General features: G+C 43.2%; 3 protein-coding genes across 9 annotated transcripts in view; 1 reads left to right on the top strand and 2 right to left on the bottom strand.

The window, feature by feature from the left end:
* itfg2 (integrin alpha FG-GAP repeat containing 2) overlaps positions 1-5,050 on the bottom strand; it is a 50,937-nt gene extending 45,887 nt beyond the window's left edge. For 2 of the 4 annotated variants that reach the window (XM_071501677.1, XM_071501676.1), the window contains exons 1-10: positions 4,617-5,049; positions 4,270-4,365; positions 4,134-4,175; positions 3,851-4,028; positions 3,628-3,767; positions 3,090-3,238; positions 2,905-2,999; positions 2,742-2,795; positions 772-863; positions 101-218 (exon numbers count right to left, since the gene is read on the bottom strand). In XM_071501677.1, coding sequence (XP_071357778.1) covers positions 101-218; positions 772-863; positions 2,742-2,795; positions 2,905-2,999; positions 3,090-3,238; positions 3,628-3,767; positions 3,851-4,028; positions 4,134-4,175; positions 4,270-4,365; positions 4,617-4,712 — 1,060 coding nt within the window. In that variant the 5' untranslated portion in view covers positions 4,713-5,049. Of the gene's footprint in view, positions 1-100; positions 219-771; positions 864-2,741; positions 2,796-2,904; positions 3,000-3,089; positions 3,239-3,627; positions 3,768-3,850; positions 4,029-4,133; positions 4,176-4,269; positions 4,366-4,616 lie in introns of all 4 variants that reach the window. The other 2 variants (XM_071501675.1, XM_071501678.1) reach the window with 2 other exon arrangements.
* A 3,351-nt stretch (positions 5,051-8,401) lies between these two features.
* ascl1a (achaete-scute family bHLH transcription factor 1a) lies at positions 8,402-10,231 on the top strand. The gene is made up of 2 exons (XM_071502832.1): positions 8,402-9,186; positions 9,306-10,231. The coding sequence occupies exon 1, from the start codon at positions 8,568-8,570 to the stop codon at positions 9,171-9,173; it is 606 nt and encodes a 201-aa protein (XP_071358933.1). The 5' UTR covers positions 8,402-8,567; the 3' UTR covers positions 9,174-9,186; positions 9,306-10,231.
* A 1,616-nt stretch (positions 10,232-11,847) lies between these two features.
* The window catches only part of LOC139635306 (uncharacterized), a 54,083-nt gene continuing 38,497 nt past the window's right edge, over positions 11,848-27,433 (bottom strand). Inside the window, exons 11-15 of one of the 4 annotated variants that reach the window (XM_071502490.1) lie at positions 19,080-19,150; positions 18,487-18,597; positions 18,305-18,402; positions 15,107-15,176; positions 11,848-14,196 (exon numbers count right to left, since the gene is read on the bottom strand). In XM_071502490.1, coding sequence (XP_071358591.1) covers positions 13,924-14,196; positions 15,107-15,176; positions 18,305-18,402; positions 18,487-18,597; positions 19,080-19,150 — 623 coding nt within the window. In that variant the 3' untranslated portion in view covers positions 11,848-13,923. The remainder of the gene's footprint in view (positions 14,197-15,106; positions 15,177-18,304; positions 18,403-18,486; positions 18,598-19,079; positions 19,151-27,433) is intronic. The other 3 variants (XM_071502491.1, XM_071502489.1, XM_071502492.1) reach the window with 3 other exon arrangements.

The raw sequence follows: 27,433 nt of genomic DNA, 5'->3' as shown, positions 1-27,433 counted from the left end.
AAATCTGTACTGTCATTGTCAACAAAGAAATGATCCATGATGTGAAAAAGATTGCTCCACGGTACAAAAGGCAGAGAATGAGAAACATGAGGTGTCTCACCCGCACAGAAAGCATTGACGTTCTCATCAAACTGGAACCGCACTACCGTCCGATTGTGGTCGATGATGTAGGTTTGACCGTCCCAGGCGCAGGCGACCACCTCCTCTCGGCCGTCACCCTGGAGGCCAACAAACACATGTACACGGTTGGTGTCTGTGTTAAATTCAGTGGAAGCTTTCCACTTAGATGGGCTCATACACAAAATGCAGATTAGTCTATGAGTTATTAGTTATTAATTATAACAAAAACTATCTGGTTCCATTTTAAATCTTTGTTTTACTGAATAAATTTGGACTAATCACTTCTCAAAGCCCATGTTTCTAAAAAGGCCTTTCATCCAATATGTCCAGGTTAGGTTATGTGGTATGTGAAATTGGTTCATGCTATATACATGTCCTGATTAAAATAATATTTTTAATAAAAACTTTATAAATTGTGGTTTGTTTATTTCACTCTTTTTCTATGATTTAATTATTGGGTATTATCTTTTTTAATATGTCTGATTTTATTCAGGTTTAGTGTTGCAACATTTTAACCTTATATTTTGCCATTTTAAGCACTTTGTAACTTTGTTTTGAAAGGTGAAAGGTACAATAATAACAATAATAATAATAATAACAACAATCATCACAAAAGTGATGTTGCAGCTCTACATAAATACACAAACTCACAGTGACGTCGAGCTTCTGCAGGGCAAAGAGCTGATGATCCACCTGCACTGACCACAGCAGCTGCTCTGAGCTGTCCATCAACTTCAGGGTCCCTTTAACATGTGAAGGCAGAAACAGATGTGAAAACAATATTAAAGACCAGCGCTGACTGTTTAAAATGTGAGAGAGCTGTAACTTTAGAACCACTAATAGAAAAGAAGAATAAATCCACAAATACTCCATAGCTGTTAAATTTTGCTTCCTGAGAAAGATTCTGAGAAATGTCCTTTTCACTATTTTCACAAAACTAAATAATTTGCGTCCGGCCCCTTATAGAAAGGGAAACTGCAGCAGTGAAAAGGTACAAATCTCTTTCAAGGACCAATATGATTCTGACAAAAAGGCCACAACAGAAGGAATTTAACCCTGAGTTCAGTCCAGACTCTGAACATCTTCTTGCCAATAAAAAGAGACTTAAATATATCAACGCTGACACTTTCACACTGTGGTATCCTTGAAAAATACCTGAGATGCTGCTGCTGAACAGAAGTAAATTTAAATGCAGCCAGTAATACTCTCTCTTACTATTTTGTGGGTGTAATCCTCACGGTAAAATAACTTACTCCCTCTAAGTTGGCTCATCAGGGCGTCTGTATAAGGGAGCTTGTGTAAGTAACGCTGGCAGTGACGATAATCCCGCTGGATCCCCCCTTCTTTAAATATTGATGGGCTCTCCAGCTGCTCTGAGAGCTGTTTGCCACTTATCTGCTGCTGCCAGGAGGATCTGCCACGTCAGCTAACAGCCACCGACGTACACTGCAGGGTTTGCTGCTCCACCTGTGGTACTTATAGTACTCCTAATACAGCGGGGGACTCACAAGACATATGGCGCACATTCATTTGCCCTTTAGCTTGTTGCACAGATACCATGTGTTGACTGATAAGAGGAGGGTGCTTTAACATCAGAATCAGAATCAGAATCAGAATCAGTTTTATTGCCAAGTATGTTTTCACATACAAGGAATTTTTTCTGGTGATTGGTGCAATTGATCAGCAACAGTGGGGCTCTCTAGCCTTGTTGATGAGGCTAATAGCAGATGGGAAGAAGCTATTTTTGTGGCGAGAGGTTTTGGTCCTGAAGGACCGCAGCCTCCTGCCAGAGGGGAGTGTCTCAAAGAGTTTGTGTCCAGGGTGGGAGGAGTCAGCTACAATCTTCCCTGCACGCCTCAGAGTCCTTGATCTGATCCAGAATCAGGAAAAACATTGTTGTGTTCAGTTCTGGTCCAATTCATGTGCACACTGGCTTTCACAGAAGGATAAACAGGAAGTCATATAGACTGAAGAGTAACTTGTGGACTGGACAGATTTGATGACTGTTAACATCATCAGCCCAAATTATACAGCACATTTCTGTGCATTATGTGTTTATTTCTCTTCTCTGGGGTCAAACTCACAAAGAAATAATGGCGATAGTTACAGTGTTTTTCTGTCTGTTCACTTGATTCATTCACTTTTTATTAGGGAACTACAATAAAAATACACAGATCAGACAAACTTCAGTTTGAACTCCTTTTCATTTTCTGATTGAAAACAGAACAATCCTTTATGTCACCCGTCACTTTAGCACGATTAGAAATATAGATTGTACAGAAGTAAATTCAAACTGTGCAGCAAAAAAACATTAAAATTTCTTCAAATGTTAACGCACTGTTACTTTTCATCAAATTCACAGTATTTGTGGTCTGTTTGCATGCAACTGCACACGGCTTAGGCTGATCAGTAAACAAGTTTCTCACATATGTACTATCACAAACTCCTGCAGTTCGTCTGTTTTGCTCTCAGACCACGAATGAACATCGGCAAAGACCACATGGTTTGTTTGAACCGAGGAGAAAAAAAACACCTTTATTATTATTATTATTATTATATTAACAAAATATACTGATCTTCTTGCAAAATAAGGAAGAAAGAGATCGAACTTCATGACTTACCGTCTAAAGTACAGAGAGCGAAGAGGCCACATGTAGAAGACTCCTCTTTTGAACCTGATGAAAAACAGGGATTAAAAATCTTTTAGATCTAAGTTACACCCTTTTTATAGGATATAAATTACAAGTTAGTGTGGTGTACAGTAGAAGAAAACCAGTTTGGTACCTTTGCTTATGCTGCCAATGAGATGAGTGGAAACATTCTTGTTGTGTATCCGCCCAGTGGTCAGATGGAGAACTACGTCTCTAGAGGGCCCCTCACTGTGCACAGAGAAATCAAAGCTTGTAGTTAACGTAACCACAGTGAGTATTGTATATTGAACAAGTATAGAGTATTGTGACAGGGTCTACCTCCCAGGGGTGGCAGGGGCATCTTCTCCAGAGCCAGAGGAGTCTTGTTGTGTCCAGGAGCAGAGCAGGATAGCGTAGCCGCAGCCTGGCTGAGACACCATCAGCTCCGGTAAACCCTCTGGACCTGGGTTCACTGACAGACTGTCCACCTGCAACACAGGGGATTCATCTAGTTTCAGGAGCACAGGACAACTGAATTTATCTTTTCATTATGTTTTTCTGTCTAATTATATCACTGACCTCTTCTACCCAGATGTGCAAAGTCAGCAGAAAACTGTCATATCTCCTAAACTGTGAATTAAACTTAATATTTTCAATCAGCACTGCTACTTCTTGGTTTCTATAAAACATCAACACTTTGTTTCCTTGATTATATTATTCTGTTTTAACTAATTTCATTCTATATGTGTTGAATAAATATAATAGTCTCTGCTGTTTCATGTCTCAGCACTTTGTGTCTGTTAAGAAAACCAGATCAATAAGGGGCTTTCTGTAAGATTCTAACAGTGCTAGTGTTACCAGTGAAGGTTGGGCGTACCTGCCCCTCCAGAAGCCATTTCTTCAGCAGGACCAGCTGACCAGACCCCAGGTCTGAACTGTCAGTCGGCTCCTCCCAGCGGAAAGCTCGCACCACCCGGTCTGTGTAGCCCACCACCAGCTCGCAGCGTCCATCGCCATCTGCAGCCACGCACACACTGCAGTTAAACTCAAAAGCGCAACACACAGGATGCACACGTGCAACCACAGAACCTAATGTTTACCGATGTCACTGATGAGGATGACTTTGGTGTTGGCGGGGATGTGTTGGGTGAAGAAGGGCCTCTGGTCGTCAGAGGACAGGAATTCATGCTGACTGGATGAATCTGCTTTGCTTGCAGTGGCGGCTGTGAGATCAAAGAGGTGGAACCAGCCCTCTGCACCCACAGCTACCACCAAGTTCTGACAAACAGGAAGAAAAAACAAGGAACACACAATGATGGGAACATAACCACCTAAATATTCAGGGCATGGTGCTGACACTCATTAATCATTTCACTTCTGTACCTTTCCTTTGTTGCAGACGTCTCCAATTGCAACACAGGTCAGCTGGAAAACCAAGACACATTAAATGAGTAAAAGGAAGAAAATCACTGTATGAAATCACAATTTTTGACCCCAGTGACCTTGTTACTGTACTGACCATGCCCACACAGGTCCTGGTGATCCAGGGTTTGGAGTCATCGTTCTTATACACAAGCAGCTTTCCACTGGTGTCTCCTACAACCAGCTCATTCAGCTACAATGAATGGAGACAGACATCTTGTAGGCAAAAACAATATCAGCAAGAGCCATGCAAAAGTCCTGCAGTATAAAGTTTTCCTACCAAGGTCCATGCATTTTAAGACGCATTTTAAACCGACTTATTAAACTTAAAAGATACCCACAAAGTCCGAGGAAGTTAACGCAGCTCTGGATGTAGCTAAATGTGATTCATGAGCTGTGAACAGATGAACCTAATGTTTACAAAAACGAAGTTAGCTTCATTACCGAGTCGTTGTCCGCGTCTCCCAGACAGATCGCATGAGGAAACAGAGTTCCTGTGAAATCCAAGCTAACCCGCTGCACATAGTTTAAAGACCGCATGGCTGCAGCTGTAATTTATATCAAACCGCATATAAAACCTACATACAACCGCAAAGTCACCCTAAACATCTGGGTAACCTCTTAGTCCAGCTAGCTAGTTTAGCTACTGTTAGCTCTCCAAAGCCGAGACTGAGACGCTGAAATTAACGTTTGTCCGACGTAGAAAACACGACGTAACATACGAAACTGCTTTTTAAAAAGTTAAAAAAAATATATTTGTCTTATTACTTTGCATGCTACAATTATGTTTTATAGCGAAACAGGTGCATAATTGCTAGCTGTTAGCATCCACACGCCTCTCCGTAGTAAACAAAACCATGTGACCACAAACTCTACGGAAGCTCAGCGTAGACATAATATCTGTTTCGCAAATCCTATTACGGCTGTTCGAATATTGTTTTCACAGATTTTTTAAAATATATTATTACACGTTTGTCTATGAATGAGTATAACTGTTATACATATGAAAAATAAAACAATTAAACTACTGTGATTTGATAAAGATTGATTGACATGGTCTTTTGTTATTGTTAGGGAATGAAATCGTGGCATCTAGCGGCGCACCAAAACACATGCACGATTTATTTCACTCCCATTGACAGACACCAGAGCTTGAAAAATACAGGACAGAAAACACGTTTTAGGCCCTAAAAGTAAAGCGAAGGTGCTTTTAAAAGTAATATCATGAAATGTTTTTATTTATCAAAATCCAGCAGTGTTTAAAGCACTTTTTTTCTGAAATACCCATTGGATGAAAAGTTTGTTTACAAGATAATGACTAAGAAATCTAGAGATCAAACTTCTTCATCAGTGTCATCCCGCAGACACTGCTTGCAAAATAAGAAATAAAACTGATATAAGTTGAAATGAGTAACAAACCATCCTTACATTGTGTTATTTGAAAGCTGTTGTCCTCCGGAGGGCGCTGCTCTATTACAACTTTTCATGGGTGAAAACGACACAGACAAGAGGGAGATGTTCACACAAATACCTCAGAGGAGGCAGAAGTCCAATACTGAATTACTTTTAAAAATACCATAGATATTGTAACTGTATTGGTGTCTGAATTGTGTATTTTGTTTTGTTTGCCTCTTTCTTTTTTCCCTCCGTTTATTTCTTCTGACTTTATTATCTTCTTAGATTGCATCAATGTGTCAGTCAGTTGTGGGCTATAAACATACATGAACATGTGCCATTACTGTGTGAAAGGGGTGAAAACCTAATAGAAAGTTGGTTATAAAAAGGCTCATTTTACTGGAACTTTTAGTTTAACTCCTCCCTGTCGAGTTTCTGAATGTCTCCCATCATATTTGTAGAATCTGTGCGCTGAAATCTTCATACATACAAAAAGTAGCTACTTCATTGTTTAATTTGAGTCATTCATACATCAAAGTATCATTTAAACTATTATATAACTATGAAACATCTTGGACATATATATATATATTTTGCATGTTGATAAAAATGATTAAAAGTGGAGAGTAGCTGCTGATACAAACATGTTTCCACTGCTGTTGGTGCAGCTGCAGAAGCAACACAAAACTGTGAGAAAAACTGTTTTTAATGACAAACAAATTGAAAGATAATCCCTTACACCACACACGCAGATTATCATGGCTGCTTATGAGTTTTTGTTTTATTATCTCCCATACAGAGGACTCTCCCCAAAGAAAAGAGAAAATGCAGAAAGTGGTTAAATGGGAACTGGGGCGCCCAGATGTCATATTAATTATTACACTCAGCTATGACTGGAAAGCCCCTCAAGTAAAGTGAGCGCCCTCCCAGCCTCTGGAAGAGCAGCAGCAGCAGAGAGAGGGAGAGGGAGAGTCCTCACAAAGCGCTAATTGGACTCTAGAAGCGCACTGACAGGGCATGGATAGGTTTCAGAAAGCCTGGCGATGGCGAAGGGGTGCAGGGGGAGGCTGAATAGAACCCACGCTTCTTTTCTAAACTCTCTTGCTGGGCCAAAAAATAAAAAAAATAAAAAAAAAAAAAAAAGGGAGGGGGGAGGAGAGGGTGAGGGGGGGAGGGAAAGAATAGAAAGTATTGGTGGTGGGGGGGCGGGGCTGGGGTGCAAACCTGATTCTGAATGCCACTGCCAGCGCAGAAAAATTGCACAATTTATTACAATCTCCTCTTCAGGACGCGCGTACACAGGCGCACAGATATAAAGGAAAAGAAAAAAAGGGGGGAGGGGGGGTCATTTGTACAAACACACACACACACACACATTTACACAAATTAATTGTGCACACGCTGGGAAGGACACGCAAACACTGACAGAGAAGAGTATCATGCGCAAAAAACGGAAAACTTGCGCACAAGAACTAAACCACTGTTCATCTCTGTTTTATCTACACACACACACACACACACACACGCACACACGCACACACGCACACACGCACACACGCACACACATACACAGAAATTGCACACACGCACGGAAAGGCAGGAAACGCAGGCAGAGAAGAACTCCCTGTGCAAAAACTGAAAAATTGTAACACAAACTGAAAACAACTGTTTTTTTTTCACTCTGCGGGTTAATGCGCCTCCTACGTACACACACACACACACACACACACACACACACACACACACACAGGGTGTTACAGTTTGGTCCCGGTTTTGTTCCGCGCTGAAAGACGTGTTTTCATATTCTCCGCTTTTCAAGGCGACAGTAATCGACAGAACACTCCGCGTCCAGGCCGCTGTAACTGTAGCTGTATCCAATCAGACACAAAGCCTCCTCCGAGCAGCTTCTGAGGGCCCCTCCGCAGATTTGCGCCCCTCCGTTCCGCCTGTGCGAGGCTGATGATCTGCTCTAATCAAAGTGGAAAATTCGGCCCCTGATGCACAATGGTGCCTGAAATGAGCGGCGTGCAGACGCGTCTGTACAGTGAACAATAAGCCTGTCCTGGGCTGGAGCGGTGCGCAGGGATGTGAGCTGTCTTTCAGCACCACCGTTTGGTCCAGAGCTTATCGTGAATCATCTGCACAGATCCACTCATAACCCCCTACTCTGGAAAACTGGATGATTATATATTACACACAACAACTGTATCACCTGTTCCTCCTTTACACACAAACTCTGAAACAGTTCAAAGGCGCTCAGACTGAAAGTACAACCGCTGCAGATGTTGTTTGGATGAACCCAAGGCGGCTGGAGGTGCTTCACCTCAGCGCAGGGAAACCACCACACTCAGCCCCGTGTTGAGGGGGTTCGTGTGGGACGTGGAGTGTCGGGACAGCGTGTTTAAGATCGATATGTTTGGTCAAAAGTTGTCATTTATTCGCTAAAAGATCCAGAAATAAGCCACAGGAGCTTTTTTCCTTCATATTTAATGAGGAAATAAAGACAAAAACTAGGAAACACATGATGAGAAACGACTCTCAGTGCTCCGTCTCAGTGAGTCGTGACTTTGGTGGGGAGCAGGACTCTGACGCGCCGCGGCCGCTGTTGCGTGGATCTGGTCCCTAAACGTGAAAACCTTCCCTCTGTGCGCACCCACTGACACCCGTGAAAACCCGTCACCGACTGTTTGTTTTAGCGCTTCGAGTGGCACGCGTCCGGCGCGCGCAACGCACCGGCACCGGCGCAGGAGCCCGAGGTGGATCCACGCGACCGGGGGGCGTGGCCAGTCCCCAGTCCAAACGCGTTGAAAAGCGGTGGCGTCTCTCCTCGAGGGCTCAGAGCAGCTTTGAGGAGCGCGCGAGGCAGCAGCCCAGCGCACGGCCCCCACTGAGACCAGTGCGCGTGAAGCGGCCACACCACGTGAACGGCACGAGCGGGACGCACCGCCGCGAGACTCGGTGATTTCGGTACAAGTCCGTGGGTTTTCGCTCCGCAGCGGGATGGACCTCACCGCCAAGATGGAAATTAACGTCGGCCAGCCGCAGCTCCTGCCGCCCGCCTGTTTCTTTTCCGCTGCAGCGGCGGCGCAGAGCATCCAGCTGAGTCCGTGCGGCAGCAGCCAGGGCAGCGGGAAGTCGGCGTCCAAGCAACCGAAGAGGCAGCGCTCCTCCTCCCCGGAGCTGCTGCGGTGCAAGCGGAGACTGAATTTCGCGGGGTTCGGCTATACTCTTCCGCAGCAGCAGCCGCACGCAGTGGCGCGGAGGAACGAGAGGGAGCGCAACCGGGTGAAGCTGGTCAACAACGGCTTCGCCACCCTGCGGGAGCACGTCCCCAACGGCGCCGCCAACAAGAAGATGAGCAAAGTGGAGACGCTGCGCTCCGCGGTGGAGTACATCCGCGCCCTGCAGCAGCTGCTGGACGAACACGATGCGGTGAGCGCGGCGTTTCAGTCCGGCGTCCTGTCACCCACCATGTCGCAGGGATACTCCGCGGACATGAACTCCATGGCAGGTTCTCCGGTGTCCTCCTACTCATCTGACGAGGGCTCCTACGACCCCCTCAGTCCAGAGGAGCAAGAACTGCTAGACTTCGCCAACTGGTTCTGAGCATCTGTATAAAGTAAGATGATGCCCGAGCTCATATCAGTCACTATTGTAGATAATCATAGACCAGCATTCATGTTGAACACACAGACAAACCCTGAACAGTCGCTTAACCTTTCCTCCTTCTCCCCACAGAAATATGGATCAACTCATTTACTGTTGCTGTGCGCTTGGGATGGTCCCGGAGGAGACTGGGTGTCCTCAAGAACAAGATGCACTGCACACGCGTTTTGGTCCTGCGTCCTTAACGCCCGGTTCCTCCCAGACTGAAAGACTGAATGACAGACAGACGGACAGACAGACACGGCCTAAACGTCCTGAAAACTTGGGGAAAAATCAGGCCAGAGATCAGCGCCAAAGGATTAAAGGAAGACGGGTCTCCTGACAGCGTGGGAATCCAAGCTTCTGTGCATTTTGCCCATGATAAACAAACAAACAAAAAAAGAATAACCCTAAAGTGAATTCACGCTCTTTAGCAGCACATTAAAACATTATTTAATACGTCGCTCTTCAACTATGCTAAATCCAATCACACAGCACCAACCCTTTGGTAAACCTCTCAGACGTTTAATCCAGAAAATGCTTCCAAGTCGCGGATTTATTCTATAAAATTCTATATCAAACGCTTTTTTGAAATATATTAAGATATTTTTGTATGTAAGAGATTTATAGATGTTTTGTACACATCCTTTTGTATATATTTTGTCTATATATTTGCGAAGTTGCTTCTATACCTCCTGCCTATGTAGACGTGTAGTCTATTATTCTCTGGCTCTTCTGTTCATGAGGTTTCCAGATGGAGTTTGAGACTCCGACGTTTTTATTTTAGCACCAATGTGTCTTATTTAATAGCAAAACCATGTTATTGCATTATGTCATGAAGTTCACAATGATCAAAACTTATGCAGCTATTGTCCAAACAGAGCGCAATGGCCATGCATTGTCTCTTTATACTGCCAGCTCTATGTTGTCTTCACATAAACAGATGTTGGGGAAAAAAAGAAGTCTTATAACCATATTTTCTACACTCTAGTCCAAGAATAAAATGATTTGCTACTGAATTTCTTTCCATGTCTTGTTTTTGTGTGTATTTAAGGAACGGGTGGAACTTCCGTTTACAGCTTCAGTGTCTTTAGTAAGCAGCTAGATGAAGAAGAGGAAAGCGAGAGGGAATGATGGAGTTAGAGTATAAGATACACACTGCACAGTAGGGATATAAAGGAAAAAGAAAACCCATCTTTTACGCACAGTTACGCACAATTTACGCACGATATTTTCTCACTCCTCCACCTTAGTAAAGCCTCTAACCACCAATCCCTCAGTAGATGCCAACTCTCTCTCCCCTCCCTTTGCTATAGGAAGGGTACACAAAAGAGATCACAGTCGGACAAAGCCCAGTAAGTACATCTGGTAGCACGACTGCGTAAAAATGAACCATCCCCTGTGAATTTCTAAGCATGCACACATGTGAAATTTCAATCTGCAGCCAAACAAGCAGCTGTAACACAAGTGCTGATGCAGAGCCGTTTTGTTTTTCTCTGCAGAAGAGGACATTACAGTAAACATACACCAGCAGAAATAGTGATAGTTTTCAGAAAACTAATTGGTTTGTTCAGATAAAACGTCTTGTCCACATAGTCTGGATTGTGGCTTTAATCGGTGTGCACTAAAAGTTGCAGAAAGCATCAAAGTTGAAGCCTTAATAGTGATTTTTATTATTGTTTTCATCGTAATTCACAGTTTCAAGGGACACTTAAATAAAAAAATACCGAGAATAATTATTTAGCAGGACTGACCTTTAAATTAGCAGATGGAGGGGATGTCAGTGGCATGATTACACTTTAGCTGCCAGCCACAGATTTTGAGGTAGGGCTTTTGTTTCTGAAAAACCAAGTTTGACAGGTATGGCAGAGGCTGCAACCGGACGCGTGTCTGGTGTAATGAGTGAATGGGGTGTGTGTTTGGTGGTCGAGTGGAGACACGGAGCTGAACTGGCTGGTGGCGTGTGCCTCCTGACAGCAGCGTGCCGCTGAACACACAACAATCACCACCTGGGAAGGAAAAAAAAATCCTCTGTGTGTGGCTCCGGTTAAGATCATCTGGCTCCTGCTTCTTTCACCTTTTTTATCGCAGTGATAAACCATCTCACATTAATAATAAAAAAAAAACCAAACACATTTTTCTCTGATTAAGGATCAAATATTTGATGCACTCAGAGGAACAAGCTGCAAAACCTCATGTTGTGTTTAAGGTTCATTGTGCGCCTCATCAGTTGTTCTCAAAGGAGGGTTCATGGACCACCAGGGGGCCCTAAAAAAAAAAAAAAAAAAGATTCACAGGAATGTCATAGAAACGAGTGACAGCACGAAACACTTGCAAAACTATTGTTATTATTTAACTGAGACTTTCACTTCCACCATTATTGCCTCCTCAGTCATATTATACAGCAACAAAATAAAAAAATAACCTATGTGAGACAAAAAGTTGTTTTGTTTGAGTTAAAACCTGAACTAAAGTTAAGTTCCCTAAAGGCTCATCAAATTTATTATTTAAACTGAGTGAAAATAAAAAAAAGTTAAGGCATTTTTTTCAAAGCCACAATCTGCCATTCAAATATAAACAAAGAGATCCAACCTCCAGAATAGCTGGACTGAAACCTGCTATGACTCTCACATTGACTGACAGACCTTTTCATACTCATACCAATGCTAGCAAATACAAAACAAGACAAAAAACCTTTAATGTAAGAAAACAACTGGTGGTTTTTTAAAAGTAAAATCGAAAGCTTGACAAACTGCCACCATGCACCAGTTAGTAAATGTATATTTTAAATTATGATAAACTGACAAACACACAAACAAAGTTGAACTGATATTCTTCTTGTGTAGTAACTGGGCTTTTAACAGGACACTCTGCAAAGCTGTGAGATTCACAACGACATATTTTATTTATCCAGTTCACTCAGACAAGAACAAGAAGGCAACAAAATGATCGTGAATACTCTGAGGTGATGTGAGGTGCCGAATGTAACAAATGGTATCACATAAAAGACAAAACAAGAGAGACAATGTTAAACAGAAGTAAATAAACAACAAACTCCAAACTTTTAATCAGTTCATTTCTGCCTGCAAACAACCATTGAAGGCTAATATTTTACCTCTACTTTTGCAGAGGTCCTCACCAGAAGCTTCAGTCATTTAAAAACAATAATACAAAGATATGAAAGAATTACAGGTACAAATGATTTCCAAACCTTTTAGCACCAGAGTGTAATATACATGAACTGCCCTGTCAGGTTCTTGGTGTGTTTTAATTACACAGCTGTTACATAAAGATGACAGTAAGATAATGACATGTCATGTCTCTACATGATGACATACGCAGCTTACAGGACGGCTCTGATCTAACAGCCCTGGTTTGCTGCCTGTCAGTGTCCATTATGTTTTCCTCTGCAGCGGTCTGTCGAGTGTGCATGAACTGCTGGAGAGCACGGCCATATCGAATTGGCAAGGCTGAGGCAAAACAATAGCTCCACCTATATTAGTTGAATATCTTATTGAACATCATTCATCAGTGTTGATTAGGCTGGATAGAAGAGGGCAACAGTCTCGACTGCTACCTGCTCAAATAGTTTTTTTTCACCCCACAACAATAAGCAGTTGTTGCATCAGCACATCTACATGCACCACACCCCTGAGCAGTGCGTCACAGCAATTTTCTGAAGATGTTTCACAGTTTTTAACCAATTCAGCCAATATAACAGCTCTTCAGTGGCTCTGCAGTGTGCAGCTCTCAGTGAATACTTGTTGCAGTGCAAGACTTTTTACAGTGAAAGATGAGAACATGCACAGCTGCAGAACATTTCAGGACCATAGACAGCACTTTACAGCTCTATGAAATGTTCCACATATCTGAAATACACAGTAGAAGTTGTGAAGTTGAAGTTAATATTGATTTTATTTTTAGTGTTATTTACTCACATCTGGATGGGAGGGTTGTTTGAGTAAAAAGTTTATAGTCCCAGAGAAATCCTCATCAACAGATTCATCAAACTCATCTTTATGTATCATTGGGTTGTAATAATCACATCAATCATAATAATACAATCCTTTGTTTTGGTTATACTACAATACTTTTTAAAGGACCTATTTGTAAGTTTTGCTAATGCTATATAACCAGCATTAGCATTACCACAGTTTACTTACCAGTCTTTCCAGGAGCTTCAGGCATTGTTGTGTTTACAGTACAGGAGGTTATAATACATCCTCTGAGCAGCGCTACTTTTTCAGGGAAGCCTAAATGCGACAGTGACTCGGTATCGGAAAATGACAAGAAGGGCCGACCGGACCAGATCTTGCTGGTTAGCAGTGACGGACTGTTGCTTTCCACCACTGGAGACAGCTCTTGACAAGGAAAGGAACGAAGTTTGATGCTGAATTCATAATGTTTCCTCTAGACTGGTAAGTTAACAGCTGTTAATGCTAACGTTGGCAGTATCAAAACATACATGTCGCTCCTTTCATGTACTTTAGAGCTCTACTCTGCTCTTTTGGTAAATTATTGTACATCATGTATTTATGTATTTTATTGTTAGTATGCAAAACTAAGCCATTTTGTGAAAGATCTCAGGTTGATTTGTTTGCTTCCACTTGTGAAAAATGACTACAGTGCCCAGTTCACTCCCCTTAATCCGACCTGTTCTGTTTACTACAGTCACGATGGGTGTGGTGGCAGTGATGCTGATATCTGAGCCTCAGGGGGCAGACTGAGCAGTGACTGAGGTGCTGCCGTCATTGAAAGGGTTGGAGATGACTGACTTGTGAATGAGCATGAAGAGGGGCAGGTAGGCCAGGAAGTCCAACAGGTCCAGAGGGGGAATGTGCTGGAGCTCCAGTCTGATGGCCGCCTCCTGCTCCAGATGGATCCCCCCGGCCTTCAGCTCCAGCAGCAGTTGCTCTGCGCTGATGAATCCCTGCTGAGCTCCTGCGTCTCCTCGCTGCTCCTCCAGGAGGAACAGGAACAGTTGCTACTCCAGTCAAAATATTAGACACGAATAAATTTAAAACAAGGAGAACTGGCTCTGGATTTGTTCTCAGCACAGTCGTGAGTGTGTGTGCCTCAAGTGTGAGTATGAGTGTGTTTTTGTGTGTTTGCTCTTTAGGGTAGCCTCATATTACCACAGCCTGTTTCTAGTCTTCTTTGAGTGCACCTGTTTGCACAGTTGATGCAGTCTAGGTAATAATTGTTGGGAGAGGGGGGGAAATAATCCCTCTGGCAATTAGCCCACTCCCCCCCACCAACATCTCCAGTTAACAACCCTATCCCTAACAGCTCTATAATTACACAGCCTCCCCTACCTGGCCAGGGGCTCAGTTTCCACACCCATGGCCACAGGCTTTCATGTTCCTCCTGCCTTTCAGTAGCTCAGCACTTCCTTGTATGAATGAGGGCCTGCTTGTGAGCGGCCAGCTGGTAGGCTGGTCCCGGTCCATCTGAGATGAGCCGTGTGTCTCAGGCTGATTACAGGGCTGGGCGGAGTGGACGGCATGTTCACTGCTGGGCACTTTAATGAGATTAGGGCCGTGCTAATCTATGAAAAGGGAAAAGCACCCCTCTCTTTCTCTCTCTGGCTTGCTTTCCTCATTTCTATGCATGAGGGCTGAGTGCCTCTCATAAAAAAAAAGCTAGCTTTACAAAGCATGCTTTGGAATTGCTCTTCAAAGTGTTTACCAGTATTTATTTCATTATAATTATACCCGCGGAGCCATGAAAGAGAGGCGGCGGCGGTGTTTGTGGCATGAATGTGACTAATGCGAGAGTTAATCTGATGTTTCATGGATGTAATCAAGTGCACCTTGTGAAATTAAAGAGTATAGACATGTGGTGTGGAGGGTTTCACTGTGCAAGCCAAAATATAAGACCAACTTTGACATTACCTTCGCTTTGAAGAGCCTCACTTCTAGAGAGCGAAAGTCCATACTGCTGATGAGTGATCGCATAAATTCACTGTAAGACAACAGCAAAAATCCATCATCAGTTTCTGATGAAGTTTTCAAATGAGAACTCCACTGATTTAGTTTTGCATTTTCAGTCGGGGGATTTGCAAGAGAGATGTTAAATCATGAATGGTCAAAACTGGGGCAGCGCATGTTGAGATATTTTGACTTATAGTCCCTACAATGCCTACACTTCCCAGAATGCACCTCAACAGCATCTCTTCTTATATCCCTGCTGTGTGGTTATAAAGTTGGGGTCTCCAAGCCCAGAGTGAGATAAGCCTGAGACTAGAGCCACAGATACTACTTAACACAAGAGTACAACCAAACATGACTTGTAAAATCAGAGCGGTGCACCTTTAGCAAAGTTTACATTTGTCCAAACAGGGTTGAATCACGATAAAAATAATCAACAATAGGTTTCATTCATGTTTTTCATCAGTGTAAAATCAAAATTGGGAGTGTTGGTGTTTACTTTGGTCACCGCTCCAGGCAGCGTGAGGACAAGCTGGTGGTCGTGGCGGGTGTTTTTTGGCGGGTACCTCCCGTGCGATGTTGTGTTTGCAGAGAAGTGATGGTAAAGTGTTCTGAGCCCATTGTGGTTGCTCACAGCGGCCTAGCTGCCAAACAATGCGTGGGTACACTGCGACATCCCGCCACAGTAACGGATAAAACTGTTCTGGTTTTAGGACAGTGGGTGTGTGTGTGGGTGTGTGTGGGGGGGGGCTGGAGTTGGGTGAGCAGGGTGAGTGGGGTTTGTGTGGAGGCTTAGGGAGGGGAATAAGCAACCAGAGCACACTCTGGTGCAATGTGACCACTCGCAGACCAACAAAATCTAGGTCCACTTGGATAATTAGAGGGAGACACGACCGATTGTGTTGGGACAGACCTCTCCTGTCCAGCGTGTGGCACAGCGACGGCCGTCCCTTCTCTAACGAGCGCCTGGTGTTAATGAGCCCCTCCTCCCCCGAGCGCTCAAAGGCCTGTTGGAGCGAAGAATGGCCAAGCGCTGGGCCATCGAGTGCAATGCACGCCTGAGCGATCCCAGTGCCGTGATTGGCCCTTGTCCGCCAACCACAGTGCAGGCAGGGGTTTGATGGGGATGAAGCGAGACAGGGCAGCTAATGATCATTAATTGCACTTGGTTTGCAGTAAAAGAGTCCAAATGCTGGTGGGCTAAGGACACTGGCGTGATAATGGCTAGCGTAAACGAGGGGCTAAGGGACCGGTGATGGACTGCGGGGAGGATAATAGCAGCCTAACCCATTTTCTTTTGTCGACCCTCCTCTGGCACCCTGCTGTGGCCAACACAGCAGACTTCTCGCTTACGTAATGCCAAAAATTTTGGCGGTCTCCTCATTGGGGAGCTGGTATACAGTGAGGCAGGGGGTGCAAACACACTCTGACCTAGTTTGATTTGACAGAATTGAGAGTTGTTTTGGGATATTTTCTGTGGCGACTCTGGGTGCAGAGGAAACACTCTGGAGGAGGAGGGACCTCGCATTGTCAGACAGTTTATGTGGCGGGCAGCGAATCCAGATTCTGCTGTCTCATGTTTCCTCCAACATTGGCGCGCTGTCGCTCTCTGACTCACTTAGTACAGTGAATTTCCAAGAGACTTACGGTAACCCTCAGTGCACGCATGCATGCTCGCCTATCCAACACAAGCAACGAGGGATGAGGGCGACAATAACAACGACTGCGATGGCTCCGCTGATGCCGTCTGGGAATCCTGTATGGCAATGTACTTCTTGGCAGGTCATGTGACTTGCCCTGAGGGAATGTGGCGCTGTGTGAGGTGGACTTGTCGGGGGAGCACAATGCTACACAGGGACAGATGGGCTGAGTCATGGGCCAAAACAGCATGGCACGGGGGCCGAGAGGGAGGCAACAAGAGGGCTGGAGAGATGAGAGACGTGACATGAAAAGTTGAAAAGAAGAGAGGCGAGTGAAAGGGGGGAAGGGTGCAATTAATGCAAGGTAAAACTGGAGGAAATACAGTAAAAATGTGGGGTGCACCTCCTCAGATTTCAAAGCCTTGCCTGATCAGAAGGGCTGATTGTGTAACTACTGTTGCAGCTCATTGCTAAGCTAGGATTAGAGACAACAGGATTAACTGAAACAGGTAAGAGGATCAATTTAGTTCAGTTGGGGATGAGATGACAGAAGGATGCTATTGTTTTCTCCTTGTTTAGGAGGCAGCATTATGAACGCTGATCTTCTCTCTTCTTATTATTTAAATTGCAAAAAGGAGTTTTGTGAAAGGGGGTTTAATATGGACATTCATTATCATTACTATAATTGCCTCTATACAGAGCAGACACCCTGGTCTTTCAGTGCCAGCGCGGCAGCCAGTCTACAGGCCTCCTCTAACACACAACACAAAGGGCTGGCCGTAAATCAGGGGACCCATGACCCTGTCCCTGTCCTCGCTGAGAGGGAGCTCTCACTCCAGGGCGAGGGCTTTGGGAGCAGGCCTTGACCCTCGGGGACCTCCGGAGTAGGCTTGGCTCCACACACTCCTGTCTGCAGGAAGCTATAAACCCCAGGGCAGGAAAAAAAAGCGCTGTGTGTGGGAATCTGCAGCATATGGGGCAAAATGTAGACACACAAGGACACCGAGGCCGAGTTCAAGTCAGAGTGATGGTTTCTGTCGGCACTGGGTTCAGTCGAGGGCTGCAGCTAGCTGTTACTTTCATTTTCGATTTTTTTGTTAGAAAATTGTGAAAAACGCTTGTTGTAATATCCCATGGTTCAAGTCAACAGCTTTAACTGTCAAGTTTACCGTCATGTACGACAACGAAAAGCATCAAATCCTCACATTTGAAAAGCTGAAACCGGAGAATGTTTGGTGTTTCTGGTCAAGAAATGACTGTAATGATTAATTTACTACAAAATCTGAATTATCTTTCTGTCGTGTATTCAGTTATCTCATCTAAACTTGTAACTCTGACCTCTAAAGTCCTATAAAATGTTTGAAGACACAAATAGAAGAGGATCAAAGAGAGCCCCACACACGACGACAAAATCACTGGAACAAACTTGCGTACACACACTCGTTCTTATTTATGGGAGGTCAGTGACTCCTCTTCCAGCCTCACTGCGGAGTGAGGGGTGTGACTGTCGACGGCCACTTACTCCATGGTGGCTATTTTCTGTGCCAGGCTTGCAATCACAGCAAAGAGCCTCAGATCCACGAGCCCATCTGTCACTCTGAAGTCCACCATCTCCAGGATCTGAAAAGGTTTGATAACCAACACTGTGACTCTGTGTGTGTGTGTGTGTGTGTGTGTGTGTGTACAGATGCAGTAGAGAATGACCCTGTAGACGTAGATCTCCTCTTCGTCAGACAGCAGCTCTGGAGGGATGATGTTTTTAAGAGCAAGTAAAACCTGAAGGCAGGAGATGTAGCCGTCGTCGTCACTGTCCTCCTGCAAAGAAAGAACATCACCATCACCATCACCATCACCATCACCATCACCATCACCATCTAGGTTAGTGGTTCCCAACCTTTTTTGGCAGGGTTAAAAGCAAAAAACCTCAGAAAAGTGAATGGGGTTTTGAATGAATGAAAGTTCAGTCTTGACCTTGAAAACAGCAGTTTAACAAAAAAGCCCTTCCATTTCCAAATCTGAGAACCATGAGGTACAACTGAAAGCTCCAGTGGATCTGAGACTTTTTGTCTATATTTTTTTCTTTCATGTTTTCAATATGTCAACTGACAGATATTTCCTGACAGTTAATCGATTAATTATATTTTAAGAAAAGAAATGCAGGATTAATCAATAAAATAATATGTAGTTGGAGCCATGTTGTAGTCAATGATATTGTTTCACTTTATTCTTCATAGGGAGAGCAACACAATACAGTAATACAGTCTGAATATAAAGGGTTTCAATCCTTTTTCACTTACTGCTTCAAAAGCTCTTTTGTACTCATCCAGCTTCTCCTGACTGAAAATGCAATACTTTGCCAAAAATTCAACTGGGAAGAGAAGAAAACAGAGACAAAGTTTAGAGTTTACAGAAACTGGATTCACGGTAGTTTCTGGCTGCACAATCTTCAGTCTAAAAGATGATGATTTGTTCTGTGTAATACATTTAATACCACGAACGACAGTGATTTCCAGCCTGAGCAACAACATCAGGCTGCTCTGTGTGTGGAGACTGGATTAGAGCAATATTTCTCTCCTCTGGTCAAACAGGGGTCAGGGCGAGAGGTTCACAGGACATCCAGTTGTCCTTGATCTGGGGGGGGGGGGGGGGGGGGTTCAGAGTGACAACTGGCTGCTTGGACTCTTTTTTTTTTAAATACAGAAAGTGAGATGGAGCTGAAGAAGCTGCTGCAGTCAAGACCGTGAAATAAGCAACATTACTCTGCTTTATCAGGAACGACAACAGCAACAGTTTAGATAATTGTTTCATTGGTTTCATCGTTTTTTTCTAGAAAAAATCCCCCAAATTATCTTTTCAAATAACAGGATTTACTGCTTTTTCTTGTTTTAGGTGATAAGTAACTGAATCTCTTGTGGTTTTGGACTGATACTCGATACTGATACTTTTATATCAACCAATCAAACAATGAATTGATTAATTGAGAGAATAATTGACAGATCACACCCTTGTGAAAATAATTGTTAGTTGCTGTCCTACCTGTACATCTGGAAACACCTTCGCTCCAGTCTGTGCCGTTTTACAGTTGAGACTTTTCATCTTTTATTATCATCACTATTACAAAAGCAGCTGTTTTTGTAAACTGTTAACTGATGTTTATGAAACTGTGGCTTATTTTATTGACTTAACTGTAATCACAGCAGACATCTCAAAATGATGATCACATGATGGGCACAAATGGAGACTAACCACACCCATGAATATTTCAATAGGCAAATTTGGTAGGGAGAGAGATTTGGAAAAAGAAGGGGGGTTAGAAAAAGGGGGCTTTTAAGCTGCTGCCACTTCAATTTAGGAGATGAGAATGAGTCTACTGAATAATGGATCTATTCACTGGTTTGGAGAAGAAAGAGGAGCAACAGAGTTGATATCAGTCTGGACTTAAACCCCTGGACCTCTGGGGTTTCTCCGCAATAGCAGGGGGGCTGTTTGAATCTGCCATTTATCAGCTTAGGCCTAATCAAAACCAGGCCTTCTGCAGCCTCGTCCTTTCACATGCAAAACGTTACATTCGTATCTAGTCAACTTGACTTGTTAAAGCTTGATTGATCAAAAAAAACCCTGCAGGCCAGCTTCGTGCATCTGTTTGCAAATATCTGTGATGAGAAGAGGCTGCAGGACGAGGATCTGGAGTCACACATGCAGCCGCCGCTCAGCCCGCATGAGACCAGGCAGGGATTTAAAGTCCTCTGTGTCTTCAAAAGACACCACACATTCACACAGTGGCTGAATCAGTGCACTGGTCAATTTCAATCAGTGGAATGGCAGCTTGTACAGCAGGCTGGTTGAGGTTCAGTGACCATCTGGAGGAGCGTTAGCAGTTGACCTTTGGTGACTTCAGTGAGTCCAGCGACATAGATACCAAAATATTTAAATAAAAATGTCCCACTTAGGTTTATTCTGCTCTGGAGGCATTGATAAGAACCATCCGGGTGAGTCTGTGGTGAGGTTTTAAATCCGTCATCATCTCATGAGACTTGAATGGACCCAGTGTGGGTCAGTTTAGCACAGAAGCAATAGTAATTTTACCCAGTACCCACTGGTATAAAACCACTCATTAAATGGTGTTGTTTTGATCCAATAACCCAACAGTAACACAGAAACTCCACCAAGGCCAATACCAAACAACATATACCAAACTTCAGATGAAAAAAAATCAAATTCATTGTAAATAATCTGGATCTGCGCCAAAATGTAATGGGTTCTTCCCTGGTCCAGGACCAATCCCTCCAGACATGGGTGAAAACATCCTTTGCAGAGGTAGTAACACTATCACTGGGTCAAAACAACCTATTGGCAGCGAGTGAAGTTCACCCAGTGCCTGGCCAGATTTCAACTCTGTCATGTTTAGTGTGTACATTTTATTTGTATCTGAAATGTTACGTCACAAATTAAAATTAACATATTACATGATATAATTTTGACCACCAGATGCATTACTATAGACTAAGATGCCTAAAGATGTACTAATAATATGGTGTCTCGAGTAGTTAAGCATTTTGGTGCAGCACCGCCTGGAGTAGCTACAACCAGCTCCAACTAAGTTCTGTGATTAAGAACAGTTTTGAGCTACTTTGAGTGAAGTTTCTATTTGTTTTATTTTGTACATCACCTCCACTACATTTCACACTTTATTCTACTTTTTGCCTCTTTTACAGCTGTGGTTACTCTGCAGTTTGAGAGTTTACTTGATAAATATGAGAAAATAATATATATTTATAATGCTTAAGGGTTAAGAATAAAGTGGTTTGAGGTTTAAACAGCTATTTTACTAGGAAAACAACGGCCATAAAGAGTTGAAATGATTATTTTGAAGACATTATATCAAAAGATAAGATGAATTTTATAGTTTCTGATACATTGATACATCACTGACAAAAATGCAGAGAAAATGCTGATGTGTGCATCAGATTTGAAGTGGGTTCAACCTCAACATCAGCCCTGACCGTAGCCTTGCTTGTTCTTAGCTGCACTGCTGCTCTCTCTGCAACACACACACACAGTGGTGCAGTGGTGCTGGGGGAGGTCAGGGGGTCCCTGGCTGAGGGGAGCTCCGTCAGGGAATCAGCCGGACAAAAGGTGCAGTGGAGTGAGAGATTGAGGGAGGAAGCGAGAGCGGGTGGAGGAGCGGGACAAAGCCGAGGCAGTAAAGCCTCCTGCCTGATAGCCTTATCTGATTCCACTCCAGCGCTTGATGGCTTTTTTTCCACCCTGCCTTTAAAGCGCACAGGTTGTGCTTTTGGTGTGAAGCCTAGCAGAAAATGTTAATCAAGAGAGGGACTGTGTGGAGAAAGGCGAGAGAAAGGGGAGAGTCACTCTGCAGAGGCCATAATCTGTAATGAGACCGAGGCGATTCAGTTGCAATTGAGAGAGGAAGAATGGGGCCATGATGATGATGAGCAGGGAGGTTCACTCTTTCACTGGCATTTGTTTTTCTGTTTTGTTCCTTTTCTCTTGCAGTCACTGCTCGCGCACCGGCCTGCAGGCTGCAAACAGCCGCGGGTCACAACTCATTTAACACACACTTGGACGTCAATTTCAATGTCTGCAGCTGACAGATGAAAAACACTGCAGACTGCTGCTCTGACAACTATTGGTACTCATCTGTGTATGATTTATATTTCCTCCTGCAGCTCGTGAGGCTGCTGATCAAACCTCAGTGCAGTGACTGAAATGTGTCTGCAGCACAGAGCATCGGAAGCTGTCAGGTGCCGAGAGCTGGCCTCAAACATCTGGTCATATTCAGGCTCTTGTTTTTCCTTTTTTGATCAGGTAGTCATAGATAGCCATCAGACAGCCAGAAGACAACATTCGAGAAGAAACTGTCCTCGTGTAAAAAAAAAAAAAAAAAGAAACAAGCCCTTAGGGCTTTTATGCAGCAGGTTTTACGTTTACGCCATCGTGGGGGCGCAATTTCAGGAGAGGCTCCTATGGGTCGCATCAGAGGGCTGAAAAAATAACTGAGTAGGCTAAAGTAGTTTGAAGTAGGAGTGTCACGATATACCAGTACTGATAATAACTGTAATACTCTGAAATAGTGATATTGTATTAATAGACATATGATAATATCATGATGCTGTTGTGGATCTTTTGTTTATCAGTTCATCTGGTTTCCTTTTTACTATCCATTAAGTTTAATTGTTGTGTTCTTCCTTTAACCACCTCAGGACTGATGTTTACCAGCTGTGACTTAAGCACTTTCTGCATTACACTGTCTATCAGTCACTCAGTGTCATGAACTGAACCATGGAGTTCAGTGTTGAGGCGACAGGACTTGTCGTTGCTGTGAGTTTTGATAGTCTGATGTCTCACCAGTGTGTGTGGTGAAAATGGGAAAAAAAACATTGTAGTGCTTCATCTAACAACACAGGCTCAGACACTGTGTCCATATGTGTATCCAAAAATGGTTTTATCTTCTTTTGACATGTGGATAAATGTTCACAATAGCTGAAATATCTTATGGCTCATATTTCCCAACACAAAAAATTAGGAGAATTCAAAGGTCAGTTGGATTTTAACTCTAACTTTTCTCATTTGGACTGTATATCATTTAGACAAAGTTCTTGTGTGGCTGCTTGCGTTCAGACAATATATCACATTTGAAAGATATATATACATATATATATATATGTATATATATGCTTATATTCCTCAAGGTTACAGCAACATACTGTATTACAGTTGTTATTATTATTATTCAAAAGTCTTAAATCATATCCAGCCCTACTGACCAGTTTGAGGCTCTAACTTACAATGAAACACAGTTTACTAATGTGCAGATGAACTGTCACACACTCAAGAACATACAGGGGTCTATTGTGTTTTTAACGCGTTTGTTGCTCTCTTTCCCGCTTAATCCCAGACTTTTGTTTCTGCTCATCATCGACACTGTAAGTGTCCCATAATTCCTGTAACAAAGGTCACATTCAGCAGCAGAGAGTAGGTGACCCCCTTTTTAGTAGCTGGAGAATGTCAGAGTGCAGCATGCCCCACATATACAGCCCTGAAATATGTGATTAAGAGCCTGAATTTAGAGCAAACAGCATTCACACACACGTGGATAACAAGGGGCTAAACCGATCTCTAACTGCAGCAGAGTCTATGAGAAATAGGTTTATGTGATGTTTTGGGTTTAAGCTCTTAAATGTGTGATGATCCTGTAAATGGACTGCCTCAGCGCGATGACACAAAGCCATAAAATATGTAAGTGTGGTGCTGCGAGATAAGCAGGTGAGACGCCCGAGCGCCACAGCAGACCTGTGAACCGGGCCAAGCGCATTATTTCACAACAGTGCAGACTGTTGTCGATCACTTTGTAAAGGCCCCATAACAAAGGTAAAGATGGAAATCTTATCTGATAAAAGTGCTACAGGAGAAACAGTGGACCTGCAGGAGGTGCAGTGGAGGAGAGTGTGCAGCTTTTCAGACTGATAAAACAGTCGCTTGTGCACATGAAGAGCAGAACACATGTGGTTTGAGCTGTTGTATGAAAAGCATGAAAAGCAGAAGGCAGCACTGTAGTGGTGATAAACTGAAGCTGTCTTAGCACCAATCAGTGAAGTAAATTACATGTTTTTGATTAATTTCCCACTACTTTGATGCTATTATATACCAGAAATATATGTCATATAAGGATTAAGATTAAAGGATCAGTAAACTGAGTCCCTAGTTAACCGTCAACAGTAACACAGCGTAATTAACGTCACATTCCTAATGCTCACCATCACATTCATACATTTTTATATACATTAAATTCATAATACGCTATTTCATGTGAAGTTACTGAAGAAATAATGGTAATATTTCCTGAAGCCGAACTGTTCGAACTATCCAAAATGACCCATGAGAGAAGCAGTTTCTCATATACTGTGGTTTGGTTAAGACGAGATGTAAACTGTGGTCGACCTGACCTCCTCCCAGAGATGTTTGGTGACTTTAAAAGAACATCTCGATACTTCCACCTCTGTCACTCAGAGAGAAAGTCGTAACGCTTGGAACTGCAAGAGGCTGCTCGTCAGGAAAGTGTAAACATATGTAGACCAAATAACTCTTTCTATTAGGAGCAGCTTGTTACTCCTTAGTTGTACAGTTTGTCTTTTCACCACGAGTAACTTTAGTTAATTAAACTTGAGTGGCAGATGGGAAAAAATATCTACAAATAAATTGTCACTTGTGTAACGGTCAGTGTTTTTTTGTTTTTTTAATTTAGAAAGCAATAAAAAACAGCTCAGACTCACAATTTTACGAATACTGAGGCCTGGTGCAACAGTATTCAGTAATATTCATTTATATTCAGTGCCGCAGATAATCTTTGACACCGGAGATTGTGATTGACATCCCATCTCATCACATTCTCTTCGCCGTGACAACGATCCTCCCCTGAGCTTAACAAAGTGCTTTCAGTTGGTTAATCTCAACCAAACTTAACCTTAGAGGTGGAGGATCAGAACACAGTCAGTTTTGTTTTGGTTTTAGGGTGGAGGTCTTTTTGGAAATAGCAGTACTCACAATTTTACAAACACTGAGACCCTGTACAACGATATTCAGTGAGTGTTGCACCAGTGTGGTAAAAGTCCTCTCAGTGTAGACATGTGCTGTTTTTCTCCTGAGTGGGTGCTACAACGTAAAGAGGGCGACAGTGTTTGGTCGCATTCTCCTGCAGGCGCTGTTGTTGCTCCATGAAAACACAACTCCTCCCCCTCACTTTCTCCAAAGAGACTCAGGAGTGTGTGTGTGTGTGTGTGTGTGTGTGTGTGTGTGTGTGTGTGTGTGTGTGTGTGTGAGTGTGTGTGTTTGTGTGTGGGTTAAAGCCTTAGTAGGAAAACAAACAAAGACACACGCAGCGGCCACACTCCTGTCTCTGGCTGCACGCCATGGGCCTCACCACAAACCACAACTTACACTTTCCGCACACACACTCGCAGCGTGCCACACACACGTACGCCCAATCAGCTCCTGCCGCAGATCCACACTGATATGAATCCAAATCATCTGCTGTATTGCAATACCAGATCTGGAGATAACCTCACAAAGCAAAATCATCCGCTATTATTGCCGTGCCGCTCCTTGACATTGTGCCATTAATAAGGCCATTGTGGAGGGCGCTCTCTGTTTGGACACCATATAATAGACTCTTTGACAGATTTACTTTGCTCTCTCTCCCTCTACCCCTTCCTTTTCTCTCTCTCATGAATACAGCGGGCATATTCCACGCTGCCGCTCATCAATAGGCGGGCTGTTTGTTTGCCCAGTCATTCTGGACTGATGGTAAATACATAGAGGTATTCCAGACCAAAGGCTGAGTAAACAGGGGTTACATAAAGGCACTGTACCCGAACGCACACCACAGACATCCTCCCACACGAACACACAAATTCATAAACACCTCAAACTCTCGCTTTGAGCTCCCTCCATCTCTCTTTGAAGCAACTGGTCTTTCTTGTTTATTTAGGAGGCTGTATTTTTTCTTTTTTTTCTTTTTTTCGAGAACAGTTCTGCTTCATCTCCGCCCACAGGTAGCAAGATGGTAATATAAGGTGGCCGGTGTTGGTGGGCGGGGTCATAGAGAGGCTGGCTTCAAGGCCGGCAGGTGTTCCACATCAACACCGACATTCGTCAGAGACCTCGGCCCACAGAGCCCCTGACACCGCTGGTTAACAGGCGCTAAGCTGCTGCTCTGTGGCAACACAAAGGAGACCGCAGCTACTTGACATCAGTGTCACCCTGCTCTCCACGCACTTACAGTCCTTTCAGCCTCAACTGTGCATCACAGGCAGAAACTAACGGAGCTGAGGGACAAAACTGCTCTTAGAAGTCCAGAAAACACTTGTTCAGGGAAAAGCAGAGAGGGATGATTGAGGCTAAATTAACAGCAATTATTACAGAATTACCCTCATATCAGTTTGTTAATGATATTAACTTAATACTGATGTGACTCCTGGATCAGCCATATTCAAGAAACAAATGCATGATCTTATGTATTTCAGGCTCAGAACTTTCATTCATTTGATAACGACTGTGAATCATGATGTCTCAATTAAATAGATGAAAATCTGGAAAAATGTAATTACAGTATGTAGTTATTGAGGAACAGTAAACAAAGATGTTGATTTTTTTGTAGAATCATTGCTGTGTTTTCTTAAGATAATTTTTGTGGAAACTTTCAAATCAACAGTATAGAGTTGAAGGGGAAGTGAGAGGAAATAAAACAAAGGTAGGATCGAATGGAGGAGGTTGACTTTTATTGTATAAAAAAATACTGTGAGATATTGTGAGATTTTGGCACTAAGCGACAGCAGAGGAAGAAAGTGAAGACTCCAGATATCGTTTCAGCATTAGCTTTAACAGTGAAAGACAGAAATCCAAAATGAAAAAATGCCAAAATTCAGTCAGTGGACAGGGGTGGAAACTGAGGATTAATAAAATATTGGGCGTTGGAGCAGATTTGATGCAGCACATGTCTGTACTAAATGTTATTTCTGCTTATTATTATTATTATTATTATTATTATTATTATTCCTCTCTTCCTCTCTCTCTATTTTGGGAATCCTTCGGCAAGTGGTCAGTGTTGGCCCAAAAACAGACAATTATGACC

This window comes from Trachinotus anak, unplaced genomic scaffold (genome assembly GCF_046630095.1).
Source record: "Trachinotus anak isolate AG129_WGS33_773 ecotype Australia unplaced genomic scaffold, CSIRO_AGI_Tana_v1 ptg000018l, whole genome shotgun sequence".
Taxonomy (NCBI): Eukaryota; Metazoa; Chordata; class Actinopteri; order Carangiformes; family Carangidae; genus Trachinotus; species Trachinotus anak.
This window is presented reverse-complemented; position numbering and strand designations above follow the sequence as displayed.